This window comes from Acanthopagrus latus, chromosome 20, assembly GCF_904848185.1.
Source record: "Acanthopagrus latus isolate v.2019 chromosome 20, fAcaLat1.1, whole genome shotgun sequence".
Taxonomy (NCBI): Eukaryota; Metazoa; Chordata; class Actinopteri; order Spariformes; family Sparidae; genus Acanthopagrus; species Acanthopagrus latus.
Genome location: NC_051058.1, coordinates 19,122,374 through 19,139,065, shown reverse-complemented (window position 1 = coordinate 19,139,065; position 16,692 = coordinate 19,122,374). Strand labels below are relative to the sequence as shown.

At 42.0% G+C, this 16,692-nt stretch overlaps 1 protein-coding gene across 4 annotated transcripts in view; it reads right to left on the bottom strand.

Moving 5' to 3' along the window:
- Nucleotides 1-1,207: 1,207 nt before the first annotated feature.
- Nucleotides 1,208-16,692, bottom strand: part of LOC119009814 (PH and SEC7 domain-containing protein 1-like) — a 73,247-nt gene continuing 57,762 nt past the window's right edge. For all 4 annotated transcript variants that reach the window (XM_037081436.1, XM_037081434.1, XM_037081435.1 and 1 more), the window contains 6 exons: nucleotides 11,006-11,199; nucleotides 9,785-9,855; nucleotides 9,244-9,401; nucleotides 7,236-7,380; nucleotides 6,415-6,558; nucleotides 1,208-6,297 (listed from right to left, as the gene is read on the bottom strand). In XM_037081436.1, coding sequence (XP_036937331.1) covers nucleotides 6,022-6,297; nucleotides 6,415-6,558; nucleotides 7,236-7,380; nucleotides 9,244-9,401; nucleotides 9,785-9,855; nucleotides 11,006-11,199 — 988 coding nt within the window. In that variant the 3' untranslated portion in view covers nucleotides 1,208-6,021. The remainder of the gene's footprint in view (nucleotides 6,298-6,414; nucleotides 6,559-7,235; nucleotides 7,381-9,243; nucleotides 9,402-9,784; nucleotides 9,856-11,005; nucleotides 11,200-16,692) is intronic.

The following is a 16,692-nucleotide window of genomic DNA, read 5'->3' as shown; positions in this document are numbered from 1 at the left end:
GGCTCAGTTGCATTGTGGGTAATGTAGGCAGCAGCTTTCTTATGACAAGGTTGTGGACAGTTTGAAAACAAATGACCAGAATCAATACAGCAGAACCAGAGACATCACCTACTTTATGGCTCGTATTCTTCTTTGTTTTCCTAACCTGGCACCTAAACTACCCACAATGCAATTTAGCCATTGAGTGACATCACTGGAGGCAGTTAATCAGGTTACTCTTCACAACACACCTGAATGTGTATGTTTTTGTAGAGTTAGTCATCAAGTAGCCTACAAATTCAAGGTGCTTGTACTTGACTTAAATATTTTTCATTTTGTGCAACTTTATACTTCTACTTCACTACATCTCACTGGAACAGACCAGTGAAAGTTCTCTTCTTAAACTATAACTGTTTAAAAAAACCTCTGGGGTTAGCTGGAAACTCATTAAATGTAACTGTAGTTTTGTTATAGCTGTAAAGGTTTTCAGACTGTACAAGGAAACAGATAACTTCCTTCTTAAACTGAACCTGTGTTTCTGGTAATCACCTCAAACTTCCTCAACTCATCACCATTCAGATTCCTGCAGAGTGTCTGGATCCATCACATACAGCTGAAGTTAAATTCCACCAGTAGTTGATCATTTATTCAAGTCTGGCCTTGATACCCTAAAAGATGACCTTCTCTTTATCTTTCTTTCTTTTTTCTTTTTTGGCAGAAACAAGCCGGATTGCCAAACATGCAAAACAGCATTTTTTATTCATTTATTCATTGCCTACGAGGCCTCCTTCACAGTGTAACCCAGCCAAAATACACAATATTTGCACACAGTATTGATCTACATCAGAGCTGTCCGCACTTTTTCTCTGTCCAGGTGCAAATTAGTACCACAACCCTGAATTTCTAAACTGACTGAACTCCTGCTCAAAGTTTCATTTTGCCTGCTGTGCTTGGATAACAACATTTAATTCATAATAAGGGACCATACTAATTTAAAGACATTTTACCTCATAAAAAACAATGTAAAACAGGATTTATATTCTCATTTTCATTTATGAGCCAAATAAAACCTATAAAGACTGAATTTAAATGGAATATATAACAAAACACAGAGTTAATGCTCATTATGTAAAAAATCTTAATCTACAATCCTTCACAACTGTACTTAACTAAAGTACCGGAGTAAATATACTTTTTTTACATTCTACACAATGACGCTGGGACACCGTTAAGCTTCCAAAACACTTTTATTTTTCATCTTCTATGCCTCCCAAAATGAGAAGCTCACAAACAACATTTCCTTGGTGAGTTTAAACAAGGCAGTGACACACGTACTGTAGCTCACTGTATGTGTATAGCATCAGATGAACATTGCCTTTAACTGCACCAGTCTAAAAAACACTGAGATGGATCAGATCGGACCTCTACATGTAAAAAGATTCATGAGCTGGCTCGATTCTCTAAAACACAACAGCATACGACAGCGTTAAATACAGCCATTTCCTTCATTCACAGAGAGAAATAAAATAAAAAATAAAACTAAAAAAAAATAAAATAAATGACCGCGAGCTCAAGGACAGGAAAGAAAATGTGACCTACCTTATATATGAACCCTTCGTTTAATACTCTAACCGTAATATAAATGAACGCAGGCCGTAACATCTCATGCTTTATTTACATTCAAAGATGAGGCTGTGAGTGGAGACAGTGCACGTTCAAAAGGACAGCCTGTCCACGCCGCTGCAGGCATGCACTGCTGCTTTAACAGAGGTGGATGCAGCACGACGGGGTGACTTTGACTTGAGCATCACAGAGCCGTCACCAGGGGAACCAGCCATTTCCATGCTAACCAGTGCCATGGAGATCCTGCAGCTGCTCTTTGATGCAAGTGAGTGGTGACAACACATGGAGACGGGGACGAGGTGGAGGAGAGGGGGGACCTTGGAGACTTTGTCAAGGTGGAGGCTCTGAACAGCTCTCCTTTCACGCTACATTCATCCACCCTGTGTAGAGCCTGTGCATTAAGTTACTGAACTCTGATTCGGTTACAAGGATCTTATATCAGTACCGTCTACAGTTACTATAAAATTGTTAAATCAAAAGATAAAATATTAATTCTGTAATATTTTTCTTCTGGTTCCTGAAGTTGAATCTCTGAGCTTCGCTTTGTAGAATGACGTACGTGCCGAGTTTAAGACGGTTTCCACGAGTGTAACGTGCTCATTGATGATCCGATTTTAGGAGGCGGGGCCTATGAGCGTGATCTGTGACATCACACATATTTTGGAAGCCAATTTTCAGCTAAAGCAAAAGTGTGTCGTGGACATTTGAAGCCTCCAGGTCACAAACACAGACTGAGAACTGACTTTACAGAAGTCCAGATGTTGAATTTATGAAATGAAGAATTTTTGCACGTACATATTCTGGAATTTCTCATGAGGAGAGGGAGTACAAGCCATTATAAGAATTTTAATGTGGTAATTATATTAATACGCTTCCATATATGTCACAATGTCAGATACACATTCACAATTTTTCTTGTACGCTGCAATTTTGTGATTATTTCTTGATTATTGGTTTCCTCTGTACTTTACTGAGAATGCTGAAAAATGCAAAAGTGACATCTTTAAATTGCTGTTTTAGTCTGACCAACACTGTACAAAATACAAATACAAAGCACTGACTGTCATATATGGAAAAGAAAACCAGCAAATCTGCAATTTGAGAAGCTAAAAGCAACAAAGATGGATCGATTATGGAAACAGCTGCAAATAACAACCTTTGGAAACTGAATGAACTCAGTGAAATTTGAAATAAGACTGTTTTTGTTAAATGTAAGCATTTGTGCTAGAGGATATCTGTAGCAGGGAGGCGTAAAATGTCGACAATGTGGAAATCAAATGGTTATAACGTCCACAGAAAGATATCCATCAGTAACGTAAAGTATCATCATCAGTAGCTGTTTTGGCGTTTGTGTCTCCCCTAAGTGCAGAATATTAATACATGTAAGAATTTAAATTAAAATCTAAGAAGTGCTTTCATATTTATGCAGTGTTTGGATTTATCTGATGTAGCTGAATATCTAAGAATGATTCATGACTCATCGTCCGTCCCGTCAGCAGAACATGAACAACACTCTGGCTGCTCTTTGGCACTTTGGCCACGTTATTACCAGCAGAGTAAAAACACTATGAATGAAAACAGAGTGAGGTCACGTTACATAAGCGGTATGAGATGTCAGATATGGCAACAATATCCACGTTAACTTTCTGTTTTTTTGTTTTTTTTAAAAACCACCAGACTGGAATGTGATATCAGTGTAAGGACTGAAATGTAGACAAGAGAAGCAGAAGATGAGCTGAGACACAGATGATTTCCGTTATCGATTAATCGTTTGGTCAAGACAACATCAGAAAGTTGTTCAACTAATATTTCAACTCAAAACAGAAAGTTAGTTTCAGTTTTACTTTCTCTTTTGACAAAGACAAATAAAACAGCGAAATTCTCATAATTAAGAGGCTGGAACTGAAACTATTTGGCATTTTTGCTTGAAACTAAAGATTTTAGTCGGAGATTAACTTCCTATCAGACAATTAATCGATTAATTGACATTTATCTGCAGGCAGAACATGATTGAGAGGCAGACAACCAATGATTTCCATTATCTATCAATCGTTTGGCAATTATAAACTTTGCATTGATCAGTCCTGCTCTCAAAGGGGACAAAGAAACACTTGTAATTAAAACAGCTGGCGATAAAAAGTTGCTTGGCTTTGTCGCTGTCAGATGACTAAACGATTAATCAGTTTTAAACTGCAGGCAGAATGTGATCCCGAGGTGATCACTGTGATATGCTTCAGCCTGAATATGAAATCTTCCGTTAACAACATTAAGTGAAGTGATGCTGGATGGTGGACGAGGCTCCTCCCAACAGTCAACAGCATGCACACGCCAACATTCACGTACGGCACGTACGACGGACAGACGTGTTAAAACACTCGAACAGACTCGACATCCACAGTTAATACAAACACCTGTCGTCTCATTTTTAGCCCTGCAACACCCATCAACCCCCCCCGACCTCCGTCAGGTGAGTGGGCGACGCCATGCATATTCACTGCAGGTGTGATTATGGCTGAAAAAAAAAACTGACAGCTCTCCCTGCTGGTCGGACGCTGGCACTGCAGCTGCTCAAGGTGTCGTTTTTTAAAAGCCTGAGTAGAAAATGGCTATACATCGAGAACGCTGTGAGGTGTATATGGCTACTGAAATCAAACCCAAACGTCACGTGGATCCAAACCAGTCCGGCCACACCTTTCTTTCTTTCTTTCTTTCTTGTTTTGTTTTTTTTTACATTCCTCACCTTTTTCATGCAACAGAATCAACCCTGACCCCCTTTTAAAATCATGCTAGTAGCGAACCATGCGCTGTCTTTGGATACTTCCCGCTTCAAAATCCTCACACACTTTTTTTTTTTTTTTCCCGCCACTAACAACCCTTTTACGATCACTTACTAATCTCTGATAGGTACATAGGCTTTTACTATAATACTCATATTGTGCTGAATTATTACCACCATGTAAGAAAAAAAAAAAAAGAAAACAACACATGATTATCGCGTAGCGCTTTTTGGGACTCACAAGAAGAGAACTCTGAGTGTACCTTAATGCATCTTCACAATAGCGTGTTGGATATATTGTAAATATACTGTCATGTATCCTACAATATAAGCTGACGGTGCGTTATATACAACATATCCTGGATGTTTACAAAGAGCATGGGTAACATATTTTCCTTTTACATTTTTCAATATCATAGTTCATCGTACACTTGACATACACAGGTGGGATACATCAACAAACGACTGTAAAATACTGTAAAAATATTGAAAAAACAAGAACATTCAGGGTCTGCCTGGTGAGTGTTAAAATAGGGCTTATAAATGAAGAGGCTATAAGTACAGACAGATTACACATGTTGGCTAACATGGCACCGGCATGAGGAAAAGGACTAAATGAGCCCTCAGTGTAGTAAAAGGCCTAAAAGAAGCTGTGCTGGATGCAGGCATGCGGATCACTGGAGAAAAACAACGTTCGGCCAAGAAATAGAAAGAGAACAGAAGCACACCACGGACAGAAGCAAAGCAACCGGGAGAGAGATCGCCTGTTCAAGTAGAGCAACAGAAAATACTCTTGATGAGGAACTTCTACTGACGGTGTCGCCATCAGCGACTCGAGTAAAGAGGAGAGACGAGCTGCTCCGAGCTGCACCACCGCATCGCGTCGTACGCTGCAGCCACGCCCTTGTGCACAGTCCTTAAGACTCAACTTCAGTGAAATACGAACAGGAGCTAAAAGCTGTGATGTCCGGCCACAGTGTGGAACGTGAACATGCCGCGGCGATGTGGCAAAAAAAAAAAGGAGCTGGAATGTAACGGCTCCGAAACACCCTGCGATGTTTGACGAGTCCAGCAACTGTTACAGCGCTTCAAATCAGAGAGATGGCAGCAAGTCAACTGAAATCAACTCATCAGTCGTCTAAAATGTGATATTTTTAAAATGCGTTTGGTCCCAAAACTGAGTGAAAGGTCAAGAAAAAAGGTGGGAGAACGAGGCCGGAGAGGTGCCTTGAAAGAACAAAAGGGGAGTAAAGGAAAGGATGCTGGATGTACGTCCCTGTCCGGTGCCCGGTTCAATGTGAGCACCCGCTTTATCTCCGTGCACAGTTCAGTCTGCTGCTGCACCCAGCGCACGTTCTCAAAGACACCTCGTCTCTGCAGACCTGTGACCTCCCAGCCGATCCTCCCACCTCCTGCACCAACATCCTTGCTGGTGTTTCCCAGCCCTCCTCTGGTAGACGAGAAGATTGGGGTGCCGGGTAGGGCGTCATGGTTTGGGGGAGGGCGTGGGGGAGACCCTCACCCCTGCTCCCCCTTCAAGCGGAGCTCCTAACCCTCCTGGATCTCAAATAAAAACCTCTGCAGGGAGACAGCCTGCCGCTGGCAGTGCAACGCTGTGCCGCTCCCGGCGCCCCCGCCCCGTCTCACTTCTTGACGGCCTGCCGGTAGCTGTGTCTCTGGCCTTCCTGTCGAGGCTTGCTGCTGCTGCAGGCGCTGGCTTTGCTGCTGTTGCCTCCGTCCCTGGCGCTGCTGGCCTGGCTGATCTGGCTGGCCTGGCTGCTGTCCTGCAGCGTGGGGCTGGAGTGAGCCCTCTGCAGCCCGTTGTCCTCCAGGAGCTGAGACTCAAACACAGACAGGTCTTCCTCGCCGCTACGGATTTTAGCTCGCAGCAGCATGACGTAGGTCCCGTACCGTGTTTTCTGTGGAGGTGTGTAAGAGAGACAGACAGGAGACATGTGAGAGAGCTGCAGCACTGTAATAACGATTTCATGCTTGACTGACTTTTCCATTTATTTCCTCCTCTGAGTCCAGCTCACCTCAAACTCCAGATACTCGTCTCGCTGGCGGTACTCCTCCAGCTCTCGCCCTTTGACCTTGCGGTCAGGAGGGTAGGAGCGCAGCTCGGCCAGCTCGGTGGAGAGAGCTCTGAATCGAGCTTCATGGGATCTGACCTGCTCCTCCTGCGAAGCACAAGGTCAACACAGACATCATGAGGGAGAAGAAGGAAAGAAATAAACACCTGCCTTCTTTCATTTACAGTTTTTTTAAATGTTTTCCTCTGACTGGATTTTTGACTCCCACCTGTGCACCTGCTCTCCATCAGCTCCCAACACATCCATCGTCCACTTTCTCTCCGTTACCAAACAGATTGTCTAATATGGTTCCTGCCTTCGTGACTACGTTTACATGCACAGCAATATTTGTATCAAATTTCTGTTTGTAAGGATGAACACGCTTTTATATATCATAAGACCTGGGTATCAATGCATTTTTTTTTGGTAATGTTACTTATTTATACTTAAATTTGCGTCCCGGCCTGCAACACCATAAATATGTTTCTGCTTTCATCTCACAGCCGATCGACATGAGGAATGAAACGGCTGCAATCACAGCCGCTCGTGTCCACTGGTCATATATTACATTTGTGTTAAGTGGAGTGTTGATTCCTTAAGATTTTATTCTAATTACTCGACCGTTATGTGATGAAAAATGACGTGTCGACCTGTTTTGAAAATGACACTTGAGAACGGATTGTTAATCTAATGTGAACAGATTTCTATCGCCGTGCTGTGCTGAACTTCACAGGATGCAGGACTTGATTCAGACCAACTCCACCCCCCTCTAGGATGAACCGTACCTCAGAGAGCTTCGACATCGTCCCCGGCAGCAGCGGCCGGCTGAACTTCTTCTGTGAGCCGATGGCTGCCGGGAAGGGAGGAGCTGAGAACATGGCGGACACCGTGTTGATCCGTGTAATCCAGGACTGCATCTGCTCTGCGTTCCTGCGTTGGATAATGCACGCCCACACGTGGAAACAAACACACAAGAGTGATTACACATACAGTAGGCACACGCACGCACACCATCAGCTCCTCTGCACAGTGCTCGCATCAGCACATGGCTAAACATCAAAGGAGTAATTATCAGAAAACGCAGCCTCGCTGTTGACAAAGAAATTATTTTGGAGCCAATTAATGCGAGAAAGAAAAAGGGCCTGTTTTACACTAACAGACCCATTAGGGGCCCATGAGAAATATCAGATTGAATCAGACAGCCTCGCTTTGATCCCCGGGGAGCCAGCGAGAGAGAGAGGAAGCGAGGCAGAGAGACAACGAGGAGAGAGACGGAGCGAGGAGAGGGGTACAGTATCTGGGACAAATGCAAGCTGCAACTGGAGCACAGAGCCGGTCCTCCGGGGGCCTGAAACATGTGGCCACTCATGTGCCACTTCCCTGATAACACACACCTCCACCTCCACCTGAACACACACTCTACACCCTGTTCAACATGTGTGTGTGTCTGCAGCATTGATCCGTGTGCCCCCAACGTGTGTTCTGCACGCCGCGACACACGTGCACAGCTGCATGTTGTCAGTACAGGATGGACGCTCAGCTGTTTGATTAGCCAGGCACAGCTACAATACATGGCCGTAAGTGTGCGGACAGCAGAATATCACATCCGCGTGTGATTGTCAAACAGATGTTGAACCAGCGGCAGAGATCTGTGAGGTCAGCACAGATGTTGGGTGGTCAGGTCCGGCTCTGGGAGGTGCTGGATGGTGTTGATGTCAGGGCTCAGTGCAGTTTACTTACTTTTAACTTTGAGATTTAATTTCAGTTCAGTTTTAGTTAGCTTTCAGAGTGGGTTTAATAGTTTTTGTTCAGCTTCTGATCTCTTTTTTTATTTACTTATGTTAAGTTTTGGGGTAGCCATGATTACAGAATTACAATTTCTAGCATTTTGCCAGGTGTTTATCTGTCTGTCTGTGTGGACTGATTTTGTCGGCATGATAGTCTCCGAAACACAGTCTAAATATTTACATGCGCGTCATTCAGGTAAAAATCAAATGAAGTTTGAAGAATGCCATGGTTTGAGCGAAGTGTCCCGGAAGTAGGGAGGTGCCCCGAACTGTTTCCATGAATCCTGAAGACCATTAAAGTATGTTAACATGCTGGGTTAACGTCGCTTTTCTCCAGCAAGCTCATTTCTCAAACTACATGTAAATTGGGGTAGTGGATTAGAGAAGCCTGCTTTCAGAACTAAAGGAAACAGATTTCTTGGCCATGTATTCAGGTAACCTGGTTTCTGATCTGCCCTTTAGAAGACGGCAGAGATGTAGTGACACGTAGCCATGCATCCTTCATCGTTCATCCAAAAAAGGGAACTAATCAGAGTTTCTTTAGCTGTAATAAGTCTTTTTTTTTTTTTTTTTTTAACCTCTAAGCGTTTGACCACTTCTTTAGTTCTGTGAGGAACAGTGCTGCTTCGTCTGTCTCCAGAATAAGGTCAGCAGTCGAGGAGACATCTGACAAATGATGTGTTGCATGTGCACAGGTCAACATTTACATGCTGACTTCAGCGCATGTTAACACACTGACTGTACGCTGTTGCCAAAAAGCACACAAATACGGTCAAGGACAGGGGTGTCCACATACTTCTGACCACATGCTGTCGTTTGAACACAGAACATGCGTCAGGAAAAGAAACTAGCCTCGAGCAGAGAGCGTGCAGAGTCAAGATAAGGGTCCACCTCTGCTGGGTGTGATTACAGTTCTGTTTTTTAACACTGGATCGGGTTTGATTTTGAAGGTCTCCGCGCACCTGACGGGTATAAATCTCACTGAGAGACACAAAACAGGACTCACGGTGCCTGGAAGAGATAGACCCTCCAGTCGGCCGTCCGCAGGTAGAAGACGTTGGGCCTCTTGCTGTAGTCCGACGCCTTCATGGCCAGAGAGTGATGGATGGACACGGCGTTCTTCAGGTCCTCCTCAGAGAGCTGTTTATCGGGCCGGTATTCCCCCTGACATGACAGGTAGAGAAGAAATAGATCAACACCGAGTAGTCTAATAACTTACTTTGATGCAGGGACTGTTTCCACCACACAACTAAGTCACTGACACTTTTTTAGACAAGTAAACAGGACGTGAGCTGCTTGACGAACAGCATTTTTTGTGGATGACGTGTAAAAGCAGCGGCGCACAAAGAACATTTTGTTTGGTTTCTCGAGAGATAACCGCCGCGAAGATCAAGATTCACCTTCTGTTACATACGTGTTGCTGCGATGAAAGTAAAACAGGATGTTTATGGAGATGCAGTCATCTGTTATCTTAAAGGTTGAATAATGAATATCAAGTAGAAGCTGTTACAAATTGCTCCTCACTGACGTTTTCTTTTCTTACTTACTTTTTGCAGATAGAGAATGAGCCCTTTGAGGATGACATAGAAGGTTTTCCAGCCTCGCTTCCCTCTCGGTGCTGCAGGGAGGATAAACACGGACACAGATGAAGTTTTCCACTATTATTCTGTCGTTGATGAGCGACATTTTAGGGCGTGTTTATCGGAGAATGCACAGCTGCATGTAACTGGGAATATTCATTTTTATTTTTGAAGTAAACTGCCTGGTAGCAATACTGTCTCTTTCAAAATAAGGGCATGTAAATGTAGTTCCTAAGCTTTCAGCACTCTACCTACCCACCTGTCGTTAGAAATAGAAAATATATCCAACTATAACAGCAAAGATAAATATTACATTATCATAATCCACATACAGCTTTAAAACACGTTCAAAATCCACTCAAAACATGTCAAACTTTAATAATATCCAAACACGTAACGTCTGTGTTATATATACATCAGTAATCCGTCGGCTGATCTGTGTGTTTATTGAGTCGGACTGAACGTTTTCACTCTGACAGTGAAAAGCAGAGACATTTTGTTTGATCGCTGATAAACGCTGGTGTGAAATCGGGCTCGGCTCAGACTTCAGATAAGAGCTCCCTGGTCATCCTGCCGGTCAGACTGGAACAATGAGGATTTAATGGACACAAATGGACAGATGTTGTCTTTCTCAGAGCTGAACTTCAGTCTCGGTGCAGCGACAGACACAACAGAACGGCTGGCGTGATTCTGGGCGATCTTCCATCTTTTGTCACATTTTCTATTTTCATTCTTATTCTCATCGGGTAGGTTTTGTTCTCAGGTAGCTTTCCACACCTGATTTTTTATGTTTATTCTTGAGATTTTGTTTATAAGAATCATTTGGTGCTCGTGATTTCTTTGCCATGAAGCCGTTTAAGCTGCATTTGTTGCATGAAAAGTGCACAAATGAAGTTTATCAAGCGTGCTATATATGAAACATTTAGACCGGCTGGTTACCTGGAGAAAACATGGAAGAACTGGTTACTAATTATTCTTTAATTTCATTAATTTAATGTATTTATTTATATTTGCTGCTATATGTAAAACATGGCTGTCTTGTGATGGTGTCTTGTATTTCCATGTGGGTCTGGTCAGATTTTGGCATGGAACAGAAATAAAAATGAACTATTATGTTGTTGTTGTTGTTATTGCCAATTTAAATAGATCTTGAACCTCGAGGTGTAAATAACAGGGGCTGTGACGTACTTCTCTTGCCGTCACAGTCGGCGTGGACTTTGCGGACCAGGAATCCGTTCTTGTACAGCAGCGTTCCGGACGGCTCCGTCTCGTCCGACAGGGGCTTCCCGCTGCTGCCCACCCGCTTCATCGATCTGGAGGCGTTGGAGTCACACAGGCTGTCCCCGAGCTCCGAAAACGACTTCCGCAGCTCTTCCTCGTCGCTATGGAGACAAATGGATATAAAAAACAAAAAAAAAAAAAAACAAGATTCCATGGTGATCAACACTTATGTGTCATGTCTCATTAGCAAGGCGAATAAACACATCATCATTCATCCTGTCCATTTGCCTCTCACTCTGTTACACGAGGACAAGAGGTCCAGAGATTTCACACACTCGCCGGGGAAACTTTCATCTCATGCGGTACACATGAGTAATATCTCCGTCCACTGATGGCGTCTTGGCAGAGTGTCTGCTGCAGACATTTAGAAAAAGAAGTGTATCTTTTGGGGGGGGAACCTGACTGAATGAAGCTGCGTGTCTTCAAAGCTGTAATTGTGTGTTTTCCTCCCCTCTCTTCGCTCGGCTGCCGTTCTCCTGAGAAAGCAGTCTGTTCCCCTTGATCAAAAAGTACTACAGCGAAAAGAGTGACACCATCTATCTTGCTCCAGCTTTGAGGTGAAAAACAGGGGCAGCGTTACCCAGGGGGGCCTCCTCAGAAACGCAGACGCATCACTGCTACTCTTCCTCCTACTTGAAGCCTCGCGGAGGTGAGGAAGACTTTTTGTTCCGTGAGACTTTAAAGACTCTCAGTACAAAGAGGAGAGAGAGGAAGCTCCCTGATTCTGCTTCCTGACAGAAGTCGAGTGTATTAGGCTTCTTGTGTAGATCAAAATCTCAAAGATGGGCCCGTAACACAACACTCACTGTCTTGAATTATAAGATGAAATAAGTGAGAACAGCCTGAAGCTGATGAACACAGCTGGGATCAATTCATACTAACAAACTTAATTTTTTTGCTCATGCCTCGTGTCGAATTCTCTCAGGTCCAACAAGGACTTTGTGGTGAGATCTTACACCTACAACATTAATTTCATTTTTGTACTCATATTCTATTTATTTCCAAACTTTTAATGCTCACTTTCATCTTATTGCTTTATTGTTTTAAGTTTGCCTTTATTAAAAGCACTCTTTCAATTCAGTAAGTGAAGCATAAAAGTAGAAAATGACCTCATAATCGACAGCAAACTAGGAAAATAAGACAAAATACAATATGTAAATTCTGCTGTTAGGGGGCGCAATCAAAACAAAACAAAGGATTTTGTGATCATGAAGTGGATTTATCCTCCCTCCTGTTTATCAGCCTGACTGCAGCAGCGATCTACAGAGGCACAAATGTTCACAGACGAGGTCACGTTTTAAAATTTTGTTCAGCTAAAGTTCAAACTTTTCTATCCTGGAAGCAAATGAAGCGCGCCGTTACCTTGAGTAACCTCGCGGATTTCTCTGGTTTGAATGTTACTGGAAACATTTGATGTAAGAACACAATCCAACACAGCTCTGGTTTTTGGACACTTTAGTGGTGAATGTGGACGAATTACATCTTGAATTCTAATAAAAACCATCTCATCTAAAGCGTTGAAACTGGAGCACAGACATATGATCTACCAGACTCCAGTCTTTATTAAAGTGAGCTTTCAGGCTAAGAGTTGTTGCTGGTGGAGTTGAAGTTTTTCTTTTTTTCTTTTTTTTTTTTTTTGCTGCACATCGCTCGTTAGAAACAGGCCTGGAGGAGCCATCTTTGTAAATGAGGATTCAGACGAGCTGCAGCGCTGCGACTGTGTTCGACTGCAGCTTCATTTCTTCTTTACTACCCTCGTGTGCGTGTGTGTATTGCGTGTGTGCGTGTGTATTGCGTGTGTGCCTGTGTAAGTGAGTGTGTGTGTGTTTCCAGTAAAACAAGTCTCTGAATGTCCTTTATGACCCTTTATCCAAAAAGAGAACAGTACATCTATATTTTTTTAGACAAAGCAATATTTTTTGTTGATGTCTGTATTTATTCTCCCTTTCAGTTCTCATGTGTTGTGTTTTCTCGTGTTCTCAATGAGTTTTATTTCCTTTCACTGCGGTCGTAGACCATTTCTGAAGGTGTTTTGTCATCTGTTTTTCTTTTCATTCCACGTTTCTTTGATCGATTTTTACGACTGTTTTATCGCCTTTTTTAATGTTTTGTCATCCATCTTTGTTTTCATGGTATATTCTTCACGACTATCCACTTTTGTCTGTGCTAAATGTGTTTAATTTGTTTTATTATTATATTTTTATCATTTTTAAAATTTTTATTATCAAATATGAATTTTACTTTACATTCTTGTCTACTACCATTTTTTAAATGTATTTCACAAGTGTTTTATTAGCTTTTTTATGTTCTGTCATCCCTTTTTGTTTTTATTGTATATTCATGTCCAATAACCACTTTTATTCAGGTTTTAATACTATCTGTTAAAGTTTTATCACTCATTTCAGTATTTATTTTACTACATATTCGTGTCTGCTAGCCCATTTTTAATTTCATATTTATTCAACAACTATTTTATCACAGTTTCTTTGATGTTTTGTCATAGTCTTGTCTACAAAGCATTTCTTTTTGTTTCATTTGAATGTGTTTTACTTATTTCATTACTGTTTTATTAGCACTTTTAAACCTTTCATCATCCATTTAATTTAACTTGTCTTTTCTTTTTCTTTTTGTGTGTGTTTATTACAATTCTTTCAAATGTTTTGTCTTTGTTTATCTTTATCTTTATTATCTATCAGGATATCTTTTCAGCTGTCTGTTAATTAAAATCTTTGTAAACCTTTGTTTTTGTGTATGATGAAGTCTCGATACCTTGAGCTTTTTGCAATACCAAATGTTTAAAAAGTTAGTACATAAGTTGTCCATTTGATCCAAGGTATTACAGCTATAGAAAAAAAAAACAATTTACAATCAAATTATTCTAAAAAAGACAAATAAAGTATCCTTTCCTGTGTTCTTGTTGCAGCGGTATCAAAGCAGGCATCATTTATATCAAACTTTGCATCACTGGTATCACGTGAACCTTCATTATTAAGACTATATATTACAATATGTTATAAATAACGTAAGTGAGAGAGAATACGTATTCATGATGCATTTGAATGATAGACAATACTCAGTATACACATTGCCTCGGCGGTGCTAATCCCATTCTCTTGTAAGTAATCCCTCACAATGCACTGTATGGATTCTGTTAGTGTTTTTTAAAGGGATTTGTCACATTAGGAGATGATAGATGCTTTAGGCAACAACGCCGAGCGTCTCTGCAGCTGCCTGGCGAGGTAACATGGCAATTCCACTTGTTACCTCACCAGGCGGCACCCATGCAAAAGTTCAGCCCGAAAATAGAATAATGGCTGGATGCCGAACCCCCCCGAGACCGCGCTATGAGTAACCAACAGTACATAACAGCAGTTAACCCCGCGCCGGAGCCAGAGAGAGAACGGGAGGCAGAGACGGAGCCAATGAGCACGGAGCCTGTTGCCTGGTAACTGCTGGCCTGCATGAATCCCATTCTACACAGAGACAAAGTGTAGAGGAGCTGGAGAGTGGGGGGATGGATGGATGGATGGATGGATGGATGGATGGAGGAGAGAGAGAGAAAGAAAGAAGTGAGGAGACAGAGACAGAGGAGGGGGAGCAGAAGGAGAAGAAAAGAGACAAAGATGATCCTTCTCAGACAGCAGAACATTATCCTCAATGATGTGAGTGAGAGGGGAGGAGAGGAGAGGAGAGGAAAAGGAAAAGGAAAGGAAAGGAAAGGAAAGGAAAGGTTGGAAAAAAGTCGAGGAAGGAAAGGAAAAAGAAGAAAGGAAGGGAGAGGGGTGGAAACCAACAAGGAAATAAAGTAAATGACATGAAATGAAAGGATATAAAAGGGAAGTTGAAAGGAATAAGAAGAGGAAAAAGAAAAGAAAAATAGACCAAGGAAGAAGGAAGTGAAGAAAGGACAACAAGAGATTACAGTGAATAAAGAGGAAAACAAAAGAGAAACAAAACAAAATGCAAGAAAAAATGCCAAAGAATGGAAGAGAGAAGAGAGAGAAAAGGAGAAGAAACAAAAGGAAAGTAATGAATTTTAGACAAAAGAGGAACGAAAAAAGGAAGAGAAAGACAGCAAAGGAAAGAAAAAGGAAAAGGGGCCAAGGAGTGGAAAGGAAAAATAAAAGACAGAGAAGGGAAGCAAAATAAAGCAACAATACACAAAAGAAAGGGAAAGAGAAGAGAGGAGAAGAGCAGAGGGGGAAAAAAGAAAAGAAGAAAAGAAAAGAAAGGGAATTTAATGAGAGCTGGGAAAGCAAAAGATAAGAGAAGAGCTAAAAAAGGAATGGGTGAGAAAATACAGGAAACGTTGTTGATGCAACATGAAGGAAACACATCCAGTCGTCCAGCTGAAAGAGGTGCATGCTGGGTTCATTGTTTGGCATCTGCAGCCAATAAAAACAGATTGTCTGTGTTTCACCTGTGACACCGATTCACTCCAAACACCGGCGAGTGAACAAGGACGTGGCAAAACTCTTCCACTCAAGACTGACTTTCATATCATCCAGACTGATGTGTAGAGACAATGCTGTGCTCATGGTCTCGTCAGGGTTTATGCTCTAAAATCTGTTTCAGGTTCGGAAAAAATCAGCACATACGCCGCGATATATATTGTTGACACGCATACCAAACGTGGCATATCAAGATATTAGCATTCTTATTAGCCACCTGTCGCAGTCGGAGCTGCCAAACTGTGTTTTGCATGAGAACTGGGTGTTTTTTAAGGAGACCTGGAGATATTTCCAGCTGTGTTTGTAGACCTGACTGACTATTTTTTGACAGGAAATTTGACTCCATTGTGAGCGTGGCGATCGAAACATGAGGCTTTCCTGACCTCGACACAGCATCATGACTAGAGAGAAATAGAAAATTAAACCTTAACAAACGAAAGTTGCAACACAAAGAAACAAAGTAGCCAAAAAAAAAGTACTTAGCTGACATTTATTCTGGGGATTGGCTTGGAAAAAATACCTTGTTTTGGATTAAAATACCTGGTTCTGTTGCCGCAAACAAGCTAATAAACGTCCCAACGTCTCCAGTAGCTTCACGCTTACTTAAATGTTTAAACATAGTCTTGAACGGTGGTCTCTGGCTTGGCTGCCATCTCTCCCAGACATTTCCTGACATTACAGCTCATATACACGTAATACGAAGGTGAAATGATGGATTATGACACGAAGAGATTTAAACGTACCACCACACTGTAATGCTAACACTTCATACTTATGTCTGGAAGCCTCTCTGGTGCCAACAGCACACCAGATTTTTAACAATTCTTTTCTTCAATCCTCTGTTGTTTTTCCTAAACCCAAGCTGCCATAAAAAAAAAAAAAAAAAGTTTGCTGAAAATAAAACAGTCTTAAATCATCCAGATTCTAAATGAAGCCTGGAACTATCTTGACTGACGTACGAGCAGACAATATTATTGGACTCTGTGTGTGTGTGCGTTTCGTTGCCAGGCTTCAGTACTCAGCGTTACAGACACGTCGCTGCTGTTTAATGTCATATGATGCGAGTCGACGGCGCCCAGTCTGCTCTGCTGCTGTAGGTGAGAGGTGGCGGGCGGCAGACAATCGCAAAGACGGGATGATTAG